General features: G+C 48.0%; 1 protein-coding gene across 1 annotated transcript; it reads right to left on the reverse strand.

The window, feature by feature from the left end:
* Positions 1-4,438: 4,438 nt before the first annotated feature.
* On the reverse strand, positions 4,439-6,192 carry LOC122468121 (alpha-1-antiproteinase 2-like). Its single transcript, XM_043554555.1, is given in 3 exon segments — positions 4,439-4,625; positions 5,471-6,089; positions 6,092-6,192. Coding segments are annotated over 3 exon segments (873 nt in total). The 5' UTR covers positions 6,159-6,192.
* Positions 6,193-13,996: the final 7,804 nt, after the last annotated feature.

Raw genomic sequence — 13,996 nt, forward strand, 5'->3', positions numbered from 1 at the left:
GAAGACATCTTTGGTGCAAAAAGGTGATTTTATTAAAGCACAGAAACAGGACCTGTGGGCAGAAGAGCTGCCAGGGGACCCTGAGGAGAGGCTGGTCATATACTTGGGAGTTGGGGGAGGTAAGTTAAAGGGAAGTTTTCAAGGAGATTTTCAAATGCTAAAGAAGACTCACAAGATCCTGGAGGCCTCGCTATTGTCAAGCTAAGGTTGTTTTCCCCTGTAGCAAAGCATTAGCATTAAGACAGTAGGGGGTTCCTGGAGAAATGTTACACTCTGTATTTGCCTCAAGTATTTGTCAATGGGCTATGGGTTAGGAGGAAATTTAATCTTACCTGCCATTTCTTTCTTGCCTTTGTTCCCCACACCACTATGGAGGGGTGATGTTGGGGCTCCAGGAAGCTGAGTCTATAGGTTTCTGGAGATTAGGCTATCGATAAGACTGCCTTTTTCTTGTAATTTACTAAGATATTTGTAAACGGAAGGTGACTCGGGTCCAGCAGGACTTGTGATCTCTATCAGTTACTCATTTGTTTTTCCCCTTTCCTTTGTTCTTGGGCAGCCAGGAGTGCCCGAGGGGTGTTTGTGGCCTGTCTGCTTGCCTTATGCTCCCTCATCAATCATTACAATATTACTGACTATATTCCTCCCTATGTTGTACTTTTCATCTCCTTGACCTGTTTTATAACCGGAACTTTGTGCCTTTAAATCTCCTTGATCTTTTTCATCATCCCCTTCTCCCCTTCCCCTCCGGCAACAACCAGTTTGTCTTCTGTGTTTAAGGCTCTGTTTGCTTTTGTTTGCTTGTGTGTTTTGTGTTTAGGTTCCACATATAAGTGAAATTGTATCTCTTAGTCTTTCTCTGGAAGACTTATTTCATTGAGCACAATACCCTCCAGGTTCGTCTATGTTGTTGCAAATGGTACAATCCCATTCTTTTTATGGCTGAGTAATATTCCATTATATATATATATATATATATATATACACACACACACATATATATACACACACACACATTATATATATATATATACATTATATAACATAATATATATACATACATATATATTATATATACATACATATATATTATATATACATACATATATATACACATATACATGTATATATATACATATACATAAACACCACATCTTCTTTATCTATTCAGCTATTGATGGACACATTTGGGTTGCTTCCATATTTTGGCGATTGTAAATAATGCTGCACTAAACGTAGGAGTGTATATATCTTCTCCAATCAGGGTTTTCATTTTCTTTGGGTAAATATCCAATAGTAGAATTACTGGATCATATGATATTTCTATTTTTAGTTTTCTGAGGAATCTCCATACTGTTTTGCCACAGTTGGCTGCACCAATTTACATTCTCACCAACGGTGCACGAGGGTTCCCTTTTCTCTGCATCCTCACCAACCTTTGTTTTTTTAAAAAAAATTTTTTTTTCAACGTTTTTTATTTATTTTTGGGACAGAGAGAGACAGAGCATGAACGGGGGAGGGGCAGAGAGAGAGGGAGACACAGAATCGGAAACAGGCTCCAGGCTCTGAGCCATCAGCCCAGAGCCTGACGCGGGGCTCGAACTCACGGAGCGCGAGATCGTGACCTGGCTGAAGTCGGACGCTTAACCGACTGCGCCACCCAGGCGCCCCTTTCCAACCTTTGTTATTACTTGTCTTTCTGACATTAGCCATTCTGACAGGTGTGAGGTGATATTTCATCGTGGTTTTGATTTGCATTTTCCTGATGAGTGATGTTGAGCATGGTTTCATGTGTCTGTTGGCCATCTGGATGTCTTTTTCGGAAACATGTCTGCTCAGGTCCACTGCCCATTTTAAAATTTAATACATTGGTTTTTTTTTTTTTTTTTTTTTTTTTTTTTTTTGGTGTTGAGTTGTGTGAGTTCTTTATACATTGTGGATATGAACCCCTTATTGGATACATCATTTGCAAATATCTTCTCCCACTAAGTAGGCTGCCTTTTTGTCTTGTCAATGGTTTCCTTGGTGGTGCAAAAGCTTTTTGTTTTGGTGTGGTCTCAATAGTTTATTTTTGCTTTTGTTTTTCTTGCCTGAGGGGAACTATGTTGCTAAAGGGGAAACTATGTCATATATCAACATACTGCATATGTCATATGTCAACATACTGCGTATGTTTTCTTTTAGGAGTTTTACGGTTTCAGGTCTCGCATTAGGTCTTTAATCCATTTTTTTGTGTGTGTATGGTGTAAGAAAGTGGTCCACTTTGTGTGAATTCATCTTTAAATGTCTGATAGAATTCAACAGTGAAGCCATGTGGTCCTGGGGGCTTTTTTGTTGGGAGTTAACTATTGATTCAATCACTTTACTAGTTATACATCAGATGTAACTAGTATCGTGTCAATCTTCTATTTCTTCAAGATTCATTCTTGGTAGGTTGTGTGTTTCTAGGAATTTTTCTACTGTATCTAGATTATCCAATTTGTGGGCATTCAAGCTTTTCATAGTATTTCCTTATTATGATCCTTTTTATTTGTGTAAAAGAATGTCCCCTCTTTCATTTCTGATTTTAATGATTTGATTCTTCTCTTTTTCTCTTAGCTAGTCTAGCTAAAGATTTGTCAACGTGGTTAATCTTTTCAAAGAACCAACTCTTGGTTTTGTTGATTTTCACTCTTGTTTTATTTTTTGAAATTCTCTATTTTGTTTCTCTCTCCTCCGATCTTTATCATTTTATTCCTGTGCTGGCTTTGGGTTAGTTTGTTCCTTTTTTTTTTTTTTTTTTTCTAGTTCCTTAAAATACGAAGTTGGTTGTTGATCTGAGATTTTTCTTCTTTGTAACGTAAATGCTTACAGCTACAAACTTCCCTCTTAGTACTGCTTTCTCTGCGTCTCATAAGTCTTGGCCTGATGTGTTTTTATTTTCACTTGTGTTAAGATATTTTCTAATTTCTCTTGTGACATCTCCTTTAACCCACTGGTTGTGTAAGAATTGTTAATTTCCATACATTTTTGGATTTTCCAGTTTTTCTTCTGCTACTGACTTCTACAGTTTTCTTCTGTTGTGGTTAGTAAAGGTACTTTGTAGGACTCCAGTCTTTAAAAATTTGTTACAGCTTGTTTTGTGGCCTAACACATGGTCGGTTCTGGAGAATGCTCCCCGTGCCCTGGAGAAAAAAATGTATTCTGCTGCTGTTGGTGGAGTGTTCTGTGTATGTGTGTTAGCCCAGCTGGTCTATAGTGTGGTTCAAGTCCTTCTTTTCCTTATTGATCTTCTGTGTGGTTTCCTGTCAGTTATTCAAAGTGGAGCATTGATTCTCCAGTTACTGTGTCGTTACCTCTCCCTTCAACTCGGTTAATGTTTGCTTCACGTATTTAGGGGCACTGAGGTTGGCTGCATAAATATGAGATGCATTAACCAATGCTTTCTTCAAGGACATTGCTTCTTTTACAAATTTTTTTTAATGTTTATTTATTTTTGAGACAGAGAGAGAGACAGAGCACAACCGGGGGAGGGGCAGAGAGAGAGGGAGACACAGAATCCGAAGCAGGCTCCGGGCTCTGAGGTGTCAGCACAGAGCCCGATGTGGGGGTTCGAACCCACAAACTGTGAGACCATGAGCTGAGCTACAGTCGGACGTTTAACTGACTGAGCCACCCAGGCGCCCCCAGGACAATTGATGATTTTTATGTTTTATTGTGTGATCTAACCAGAAGTCCAAACACCAGTATTTAAGGTGGGTGTGAGCCTTTAACACTCTGACTAATTTTGATCCCCACATGAGCGCAGACCCCTTAGCTTCCTCCCTGTTGAGTGATCTGCCTGGCTTGGCCTTGCCTCTTTCTTTCTTTGTCACTCTTCTACTGAAACCTAGGCTATTAATTAGGTGTCCTGTCCCACTCCTAGAGAAGCCCATCTCCTGTCATTTCTGGCTTTCCATCTCTGTTCTTAAATTGTGGGTTTCAAGGGCTCCTGGGTGGCTGAGTCAGTTAAGCGTCCGACTCTTGATTTCGGCTCAGGTCATGATCCCACGATCATGAGATCGAGCCCCATGTTGGGCTCCATGCTGAGTCTGGAGTCTACTTCGGATTCTCTCTCTCTCTCTCTCTCTCTCTCTCTCCCCTTCTGCCCCTCTTCCCTGTTCATGCTCTCTCTCTCTCAAATAAAAATAAAATAAGACAAAATAATAAATTGTGGGTTTCAGCCAACATTTCATCTTGCCTAGCACAGGGCCTGGACAGTGTGCATGCCCAGTGTATATGAATTAAGTGGATACATGAACACTTGTAGTGACCTGGATTCTACACATGGAAAGGGAGACCCCGAGACAAGAAGATTAGGAATGGGCTCATCACACTCACTCTTGGGCCAGGTCCACCATTCTTTAATGTCGTCTAGGGAGGGGGCCCGACCTGAAAGAGCGGGGTTGAACTCAGGCAGTTATTTTTGCATGGGGTTCACCATCTTTCCCACAAAGAGGGGAATGTTGGTACTCTCATCCCTGATGATGACTAAGAAGGACCTGTTGAACTTGACGGACAGATGCTTAGACCAGGTGCTCCCTTCCGAAGGCGTGGCTCCAGAATAGTCTGTCACATTCTCATCGATGCTCAGCACAGCTTTAGGCCTTATGGCATGGAGGGGAGAGACACAGGGGGCTGTTTGAGGCAGAGACGGGCTACACCTTCCCCCACCCAGAGTTGGGAACAGGGCCCTATGTGATGGGATGAGAGCTGTCTTGGGGGTTCCAGGAAGGGATGTTTCCGAAGGCCTATCAAGGACCTGGGTCTTTCTAGCATTTCCTTGAAATAAAAACGAAAACAATGGCAAATAGGCAGTATTGCTGGCTGGGTGTCTACCATTTGGGCACTTTTACTAAAGGACCACAGGACTCACAACTGATTTATCATGGTGTAGTGGAAAAGATATGAATTTCCGTCACAAGGATCTGGGTTCCATCCCATTTTCCCCACTAGCTAACTGTGTCACCTCAGAGAGATGACTGGTATTCTTGAAACCTTGGTTTTCTAAATGGGAAAATCAGAGCTATCCAATATGATGTCCCGGGGCCACAAAGGTGCTTCACGCTGGGAGTTTCATTCAGTGTAGGTGCTCATTAGAAGTGTGTGCATGTGTTTCCATGTGTGAATGGTGTGCATGTGTGGGTGTGGATGGGGACTAGTAAGTGAAAGTTCTTTATCTGGTAGTTATGGGCTCCATCAGCTGGTCATGTTACTTACCCAACCATCTTGAGAACACAACTCCTTAATCCTTTTCTCCCCAGGGGCTGGCCCCTTCTCTGTGCCTAATATACTCAGGCCTCAGCCTCTCCCATCACCTGGCCAGTCCATGACTGTCCATGACTGATGATTTGACTGTCCCGCCCGTCATCCCCTGACCTTAGTTGATGGTGGAAAGCATGTCACCTGTTGTGTTTGGGAAATTGAATAACACATGCTTAGTTGCACCTGCCCTATCCCGTCCCTGACCGTCAAGGAAAGTTTACTAACTAAATGTTTCAGAACATTTTTGCATGTTTCCTTTTGAACCAGCTCAAGCTGGGGGTAAAGCCTACCATGAAAGAAAATGTAATTCACCAGAACAAGAGCCGTGTCTTTGCCAAGATCTTTGATGAAATCCACAGTTTTCCCTTGGGTTTCCTTTTCTATATATTGGTTGATCCATTTCTTGGCCTCTTTGTTGTCTCTGAAGTGGACGGAGAAGGCTTCTGAGGGGTCCAGCTTCCTGACCTCCTCCGAAAACGTATGTACTTGCTTCCAATTCTTGTCGATGAATGGTATACTTCTGGCGGTCAGCTGGCATTGGCTGTCGAGACGCTGTAAGCCTTTGTAGATATTGGCCTCAGGTGTCTCCTTGAAGTTAAAATCTAGGCCCTGCAGGATCTGGGTGCGAGTGTCACCGTTGGTCCCCAGGGAGAGCATCGAAAAGGCTATTGCGACGCTCATGGGGGAGCAGGTGATGTTGTTGTTGGAGTGATGAGCCAGTTCATGGTGCCAGCCGAAGGCACACTTGGCCAGTTTGGGGGCTATGCTGGGGGAGGGTGCCTGCAGATGAGGCTTGGAAGCGTGTGCAGGGAGCCGGGAACCTGACAGCACAGACCTGCCGACAGGAGGAGGCCCCACGTGAAGGAGGATGGCATTGTCCTGCGAGACAGAGAAGGGGCACCACGCCCACGTCAGGCCACACGCTGAGTCCCTTGGCCACTGACTGACACCACGGGAAGCATCCAGAGGTTACAGAACCCCTACCGTGTGCCGGCCCAGTGCCGAGGACTTCCCTTCGCCCTCATCATGGAGGACAGAACAGCAGCAAAGACTCTACGGGGCTCCCCACCTGCCAGGCCCCCTTGTAAGCCCCTTGCCGCCTCATCTCTTGGCCCTCTTGTAATGGCCTGTGACCCAGGGCATATGACAATCGTTCATTTACAGATGAGGAGACCAAAGGTCAGAGAGGTTTAAGTCACCTGCCCGAGGCCACAGGGCAGGGAAGTAGCAGGCCCGGAATCACAGACCCAGCAGGCTGGGTCTTGGCAGTGGCACTAACACCCGCAATGGCCTGTGTGCAAATGACACGGCCCCTATGTTACATCAGAGGAAACTGAGGCACAGGAAACATATGTACGGGTGTGCAACCACCCAGGGAGCAGGTCAGATCCAGTGCAGGCATGCCTGGATCTGGAATAGTCCCCCACTGGTCCCCATTGACATGAGGCTGCTGCCCAGAGAGGGTAAGATCTTGCCCAATGACACACAGCCAGAACCACCCCCCGCTCCGACCGTGGTCCAGACTCTCCCTGACTCCATACTTCAACGTCCCTTTTCTCGTAGCTGCTACAGCCATCATGGAACAGGCCATCTGAGCCTGGAGTTGGTTATTAGCCGACCCTCCAACATTCCGGGCCTGGCGGATACGGCTCGCAAAAGCACCGAGGACCCTCACCCCTCAAGGCACTCACAGACGTTGACTTATTTCAGCGGCTTGAGGCTGGGAGAGCAGTTCAGGAACATGTTCAAGGCCACACAGCTGGTCAGGCAGAGCTGGCACCAGACAGGTCTCCATGCCCCTGGGCTGGTGCTCCGCACACAGGGGTGCTCACCTGGTAACTTTCTCCCTGAAGCGGGAACTTGGCTGCATCTGACGGCTGAGCCCACAGGGCGTCAGGGGTCTCAAGCTCGGTACCGTGGACCTTCTGGGCTGGACAACTCTATGCTGTGGGGGGCTGTCCCGTGCATTGTAGGACGTTTAGACGCATCCTAGACAAAACCTCCCAACTCCCAGGGGTGACGATCAAAAATTCTCCAGACGTTGCCCGGCATCCCCTGGGGTCAAAGTGCCCTTGCAAGGGGGAGGAGGGCTTCAGAGCACGTGGCCCACTTGGGAGGCCTCCCTTTCCCTAGTTGGACAGACTTCTCATTTCAGAGCAGGTTTGGGTCAAGGGAGTCCCAACTTGCTCACTGGGGCCAAAGTACTCACTGGATCCAGTTGGTTTGGGGTGTTCGTGCTTCTTGGGTAGGGGCCCTGTCTGGGGGTCCCAGGATTCTGCTCTGACATGTCATGTCGGGCCTTCAGGAGACCACAGCAAATCTCCTCACCTGTCACTTTGGGAACCCAGATGCTCCTGGGGTCCTTCTGCCATTGGGAGCTTAATGACAAGCTCCTCTGAGTGTGGGGGCTGTGCCCAACATACAGTCACACGCGGCGGCAGCCCCTAGAAGCTTTTCTCTCTCTCTTTCATTCCTTCCTTCAGTCCTCCTTACTTCCCTACCCCTTCCTCCCTTCTTTCTTTCTTTCTAGTTTATTTATATTGAGAGAGAACATAAACAGGTGAGGGACAGGGAAAGAGAGAGAGAGATACTCTCAAGTAGGCTCTGCATTGTGAGTGCAGAGCCCTACACAGGGCTCCATCCCACACACCGTGAGATCACGACTTAAACCAAAATCAAGAGTTGTGCACCTAACCGACAAAGTCACCCAGGCACCCCAAGAAGCCTTTCTTGAGCTGGGCCCATGGCGAGTCCCAGGTCCCAGCCCCCAAACTGTCTTTGGTCCCTGCAGTTAACTCCCCTGCCCCCCCCCCCCCCCCCCCCCCCCACCGGACACCGCCTGAGTCCCAGCCCGATGCCTGGATGGCAGGGGTCTCGGAGACGCTGTTCCCTCCAGTGACAGAGGGGTGATGGGGAAAGGAGGTAGTGAAAATCATACTTTTTAGCTTTAGGCAGACCTGGTTCTAACCTGCCTCGATCACTCACTAGCAATGGACCCAGCACAAACACTTTTAATCTCTCTGAGCCCCGTCTTTGAAATGAGATTGTTGGAGAAGCAAGCAAAGCCAGGCTAGCCATCAAAACTCATGGCCATCACTTACATACAGCACTGTCCCCTCTCCCCCACCCCCCTATCAACCCTCAGTTTGTTCTCTGTATTTAAGAGTCTCTTACGGTTTGCCTTCCTCCTGCTCTGTAAGTTTTTTTTTCCCCCTTCCCCTCCCCCATGGTCTTCTGCTAAGTTTCTCAGGATCCACATACGAGTGAAAACATATGGTATCTGTCTTTTTCTGCCTGACTTATTTCACTTAGCATAATACCCTCCAGTTCCATCCACGTTGTTATGAACGGCAAGATTTCGTTCTTTCTCATTGCCAAGTAGTATTCCATGGTATATATAAACCACATCTTCTTTATCCATTCATCAGTTGATGGACATTTGGGCTCTTTCTACAATTCGACTGTTGTTGATAACGCTGCTCTAAACATTGGGTTGAATCACAGGAATCTATCCCCAAAACCAAGAGCACATTGTGTATACTGTATGTTAGCTAACTTGACAATACATTCTATTAAAAGAAAAGATTAAAGGATTAATGAAAAGTTCGGAAATCAATAATGAAGTCACTTTAAAAAAATCTATCCTGAGAAAATAATCAAATATCAACTACATGCACAAAATCTCAGCATCCACATGTTTATCATGGCATTATTTATAATAGGCGAACCCTGGAAACATCCAAATGACCAGATATATAAAACTAGTTAAACGGATTACGGTACCATATGTGATGGACTAAGATGTAAGTTTTTTAAGCCATACGTTAAAAAAATAGTGAAATATATAGGAAATCATTGCAATATATTAATAAATGAAATAACAAGTACAAAATGGAAAAAACAAAATAAAACAAAGAAACTCATGGCCAGAGGAACCCGAGAGATAATTCTTAGAGGGGTGAGGGTGGTAGGTTTCGCAAACGAAAGCTTTTACAACCAGCGAGGGGCCAACGAGTGGGAGACGGGGCCGTGAACCCAGATAAGAAAGGGGACGAGGTGACGGACAAGATAGCAGGGTTATCTGAGGAGTTAATGAATACACCTCAGTCTTTCAGAGGAGGAGGTCCAAGGACAAGACCAAGGCCGGGGTCCACTGTGCAGGAGGGCGGGGCCAGGGAGCAGGGGTGGGGGACCATGGGCCATCCTTTGGAAATCTGGTTGAGCAGGCTACCATGGGGAAAAGCTGAAAGGGCATGCGCTTTCTCCAGTAAGATGATTAAGTGGGCGGCATGGAGTCTGCAGGGCAAGGCCAAGGACGCTGGCTCTGGCTGGGGTTTAGAAGGAACCAGGTAACAGAAGGAACCTGAAGCACGTTAGAGAAGCGTGTTAGAGAACACGGAAGGGGGCCCTCCAAGGGGACTTGTCCCTGCCACCTGTAGGTGGGAGAGACACAGGTGAAGACCATCAGGGCTACAGGGTCCTTTCCAAGCCTGGGAAGTGGGGGAGAGGGGAAAATAACCCCCGAGCAGCCCCACCCGCCCATGCATGATGCACCATGACGCATTATCAAAGCGGGCCTACGAGACGCTGAGAGCGTTTGAAGGGCGTGATTCTAGCCTCCCCACTGGCCGTGCCCGCCTGCAAATCCTGACCCTGGCAAGTCGGAGCTGAACCTGTCTGTGCCTCAGTTTTCCCTTCTGCCGAGGGGAGATAACAATCCTGGCCCAGTGGCCCAGCCTCTAACCAGTGTCAGCTCAGGAGGAGGCGCCGATTCCCCAGAGAGGCTAGATAGGCTGGACGCGCACCTGAGGGGCCTCGTCTACTCACAGGGCAGCCTCGGGGGCTGGGACACTCAGTCTTAGGGGCCCACAGCCACCCCCGCTGCAGGAAATAAGGCTGAGAGCCTCCGGAGCGCAGCCGGTGAGTGCCCGATACCATCAAAGGGCCTTGTTGTTCTTTGAAGTGGCCTCGTCCAGCGAACGGCAGGCACGAGGCCATCTGAAGGGTGGGTGATGGGGGCCCCCCGGTCACGCGAGACCAAGAGTTCATTTTGCCTTGATACTCTTCTCACAGAGCTGTCGAGAGAAAAAAGGGGATCACAACTCTTGCAGAGCCTAGAGCTGTGCCTGATACATGGTTGACCTCCAGAAACTTCAGCCACCCGACGTCACCGGGCTTATTACTGCCAAGGTCCCAGCCCTTGGAATCTTCACCTTGGGAGCTGGATCATGTCCTTGGAACCCCAAAGTCCATTTGTCTAGGCACAGAAAGAAGATAAAGAGGCACCTATCGAGCGCCCAGGCCCCGGGGAATCATGGGAAAGAACGAGATGGGGCTGCCCGGAGGTAGTTAGCGTCTTGTAGAGTATCAAGACCCAAGGGGCCTTAGTGCTCGCATTTTACTGATGAGAAAAGTGAGGCTCACAGAGAGGCGGTGACTTCCCCAGCTCCCAGGGAGCACATTCGTTCATAGTAGAGCTGCGGCAAGATCCCGGGCCACCTGAGTCCCAAGCCAGGGTCCTCCGTAACAAAATGTGCAGATATCTGTAATTCGTCCCTCTGACTTTCCTGCCAGCAAATGAAGAGACAGGGGAAGCCAGCCCCCACAGATCGCTATTTTCAGAATCGGCAGTCGGATGTTTGATATCAGGCAAGAGCCGTCGCCACGGCCGAAGACGCGGCACGCCATCAGCCGTAGGAGAAACTTTGAGCGAGTTAGGTCTCACTGTCCCCACTTTGCAGGGACGGGCACTGAGGCCCACTCAGATGGAGGTGCCATCGAAAGCCCTGTTCGTGGCTCCGTGCTACTTAGAAGGCTCCAGAATTCCGTGTGCTTTTCACCCTGCCTTGGACATTTTTATCCTAGCATTTTAATGCCGAAAGTCACCTCAGAGCTCTAGGACTCAGGACATATTTCAAGACTAGTGATGATGGTCCACCAAAGACATCACTGTTTACTTATACATATTCCTCGCTCCCGCCGGGGCCTGAGGGCGACACCTGATTTCTAGGCCTGTGCTGCACCTGATTTCTGAGTGAGGCACCTGATTTCTTTTTCTTTTTCTTTTTTTTTTAGTATTAGTTACTTTCTTTCCACCCCCCTTATTTATTTTTTATTATTTTATTGTTTTATTTTATTTTAACTAGTGAATATTAAAAAAAAATTTTTTTTAAATATGATTTACCATCAAGTTAGCTAACATATAATGTATACAGTGTGCTCTTGGTTTCGGGGGAAGATTCCAGTGATTCATTCAACAACCTAGTGCCCATCGCGACAAGTGCCTTCCTCAATGCCCATCACCCATTTTCACCTCTCCCTTGCCCCCCTATCAACCCTCAGTTTGTTCTCTGTATTTAAGAGTCTCTTTTGGGTTTGCCTCCCTCTCTGTTTGAAACTATGTTTTCTCCTCGTCCTCCCCCATGGTCTTCTGTTAAGTTTCTCGAGTTCCACATATGAGTGAAAACAGATGATATCTGTTTTTCTCTGCCTGCCTTATTTCACTCAGCATAATACCCTCCAGTTCCATCCGCATTGTTGCAAATGGCAGGATTTCATTCTTTCTCATTGCCAAGTAGTATTCCATGGTGTATATAAACCACAATTTCTTTATCCATTCATCAGTTGATGGACATTTAGGCTCTTTCCATAATTTGGCTATTGTTGAGAGTGCTGCTATAAACATTGGGGTACAAGTGCCCCTATGCATCAGTACTCCTGTATCCCTTGGATAAATTCCTAGCAGTGCTATTGCTGGGTCATAGGGTAGGTCTATTTTTAATTTTCTGAGGAACCTCCACACTGCTTTCCAGAGCGGCTGCACCAATTTGCATTCCCACCATCAGTGCAAGAGGGTTCCCGTTTCTCCACATCCTCTCCAGCATCTATAGTCTCCTGATTTGCTCATTTTAGCCACTCTGACAGGCACCTGATATCGAGGTCTTCTAACCTGCTGGACCTCCATTTCCTCCTCTATAAATTAAGGGTAATGATTCTTAGCCTGCGCCCTTCAGGGACTGGTTCCAGAGGTCAGACTAGAGAGCAAATACATTTATTTTATTTTATTTTGTTTTATTATTTTAAAAATGTTTTATTATTTTGGGGCGCCTGGGTGGCTCAGTTCGTTAAGTGTCCCACTCTTGAATTTGGCTCAGGTCATGATCCCACAGTTCATGGGCTCAAGCCCTGTGTCAGGCTGTGTGTTGACATTGGGAGCCTGCTTGGGATTCTCTCTCTCCCTCTCTCTCTGCCCCTCCTCTGCTTTCTCTCTCAAAAATAAATAAATATTTAAAAAAACGTCTATTATCAGGGGGCCTGGGTGGCTCAATTGGTTAAGAGTCCGACTTCAGGTCATGATCTCGCTGTTCGTGGGTTTGAACCCCGCGTCGGGCTCTGGGCTGACAGCTCGGAGCCTGGAGCCTGCTTTGAGTTCAGTGTCTCCCTCTCTCTGCCCCTCCTGCTTGTGTTTCTCTGTCTCTCAGAAATAAATAAACATAAAAAATTTTTTTTTTAATGTCTGTTATTTTGAGAGAGAGAGAGAGAGAGAGAGAGAGAGAGCATGAGTGCACAGGAGCAGAGGAGGGGCAGAGGGAGAGAGAGAGAGAGAGAGAGAGAGAGAATCCCGAGCAGGCTCCTCGCTCATCTCAGAGCCCGACTCGGGGCTCCTGCCGGAGCTCCGTCTGACAAGCGTGAGATCACGACCTGAGCAGAAATCGAGAGTCGACGCTTAACCGGCTGAGCCACCCAGGTGTCCCGACAGTGGATACGTCTTCAAGAACAGGCCAAGCGGAGGCTTATGTCTGATCCGCACGATTGGTGCCGCGCTCCCATCCTTAAGGACGAGGTTGCCTTGCTGTTTCTCCCACCCGCGAGCGGGCCCGTGGTTCTCACGGGCCGATGAATCCCCCGCCTGGGGACCCGCAGCTAATTCGAATCGGGTTTGGGCCACCAGAGCCCAGACGAATGTGACGACAGGCCATTCTGTGAAGTGGGAGGATGGTGTGTCTTAGGTGAGTGCCCTTAGCTCCCTCCCTTCCTGCTCTTTTCCTGGACTCCAGAGTTCCAACGGGCCTTTGCATCTGTCCCCTGACCTCCTCAATACTGGGGGGCGGGGGGGGGGGCACGCAGTGCCACGCAGGTGGCTTGCCGTCGGTTGTCAAGAGGGCTGGGAGAGCTCCAACCAATCCGCTGTTCTTCCTCTGGGCTGGACGGTGTCTTCTCACGCAGGCGTCTCAGGCGTGTGGCTGCAGGCCCCAGCATTTCCCATGCCTCAGGCAGCAGTTCAGCTTGTGGGTGTCTGGGAGAGGGAGTGTGGTGAGGTGCTGAGGTTTGCAAGAACAAGTAGAGTTCCTGAAGCCAGCTCTGCCACTGACTAGCTCCGTGACCCTGAGCAAGACAGCCAGCGTCTCTGAGCCTCAGTTTCCTCCTCTGGAGAATGGGCGTATGAGAGCAGAGCAGCTCCACCAGCGGCTGCCACGAGGATTATATAGGAAAATGCTTGACTGGCCCCTCAAGGGGTGCCGGGCTGATAGAAAGAGCTCATGTGGGGCCCCTGGGTGGCCCGGTCGCTTAAGCGTCCGACTCCGGCTCAGGTCATGATCTCACGGTCTGTGAGTTCGAGCCCCGCTTCGGGCTCTGTGCTGACAGCTCGGAGCCTGGAGCCTGCTTCACATTCTGTGTCTCCCTCTCTCTCCGCCCCTCCCTGTTCATGCTC

Source organism: Prionailurus bengalensis, chromosome B3, assembly GCF_016509475.1.
Source record: "Prionailurus bengalensis isolate Pbe53 chromosome B3, Fcat_Pben_1.1_paternal_pri, whole genome shotgun sequence".
Lineage (NCBI taxonomy): Eukaryota > Metazoa > Chordata > Mammalia > Carnivora > Felidae > Prionailurus > Prionailurus bengalensis.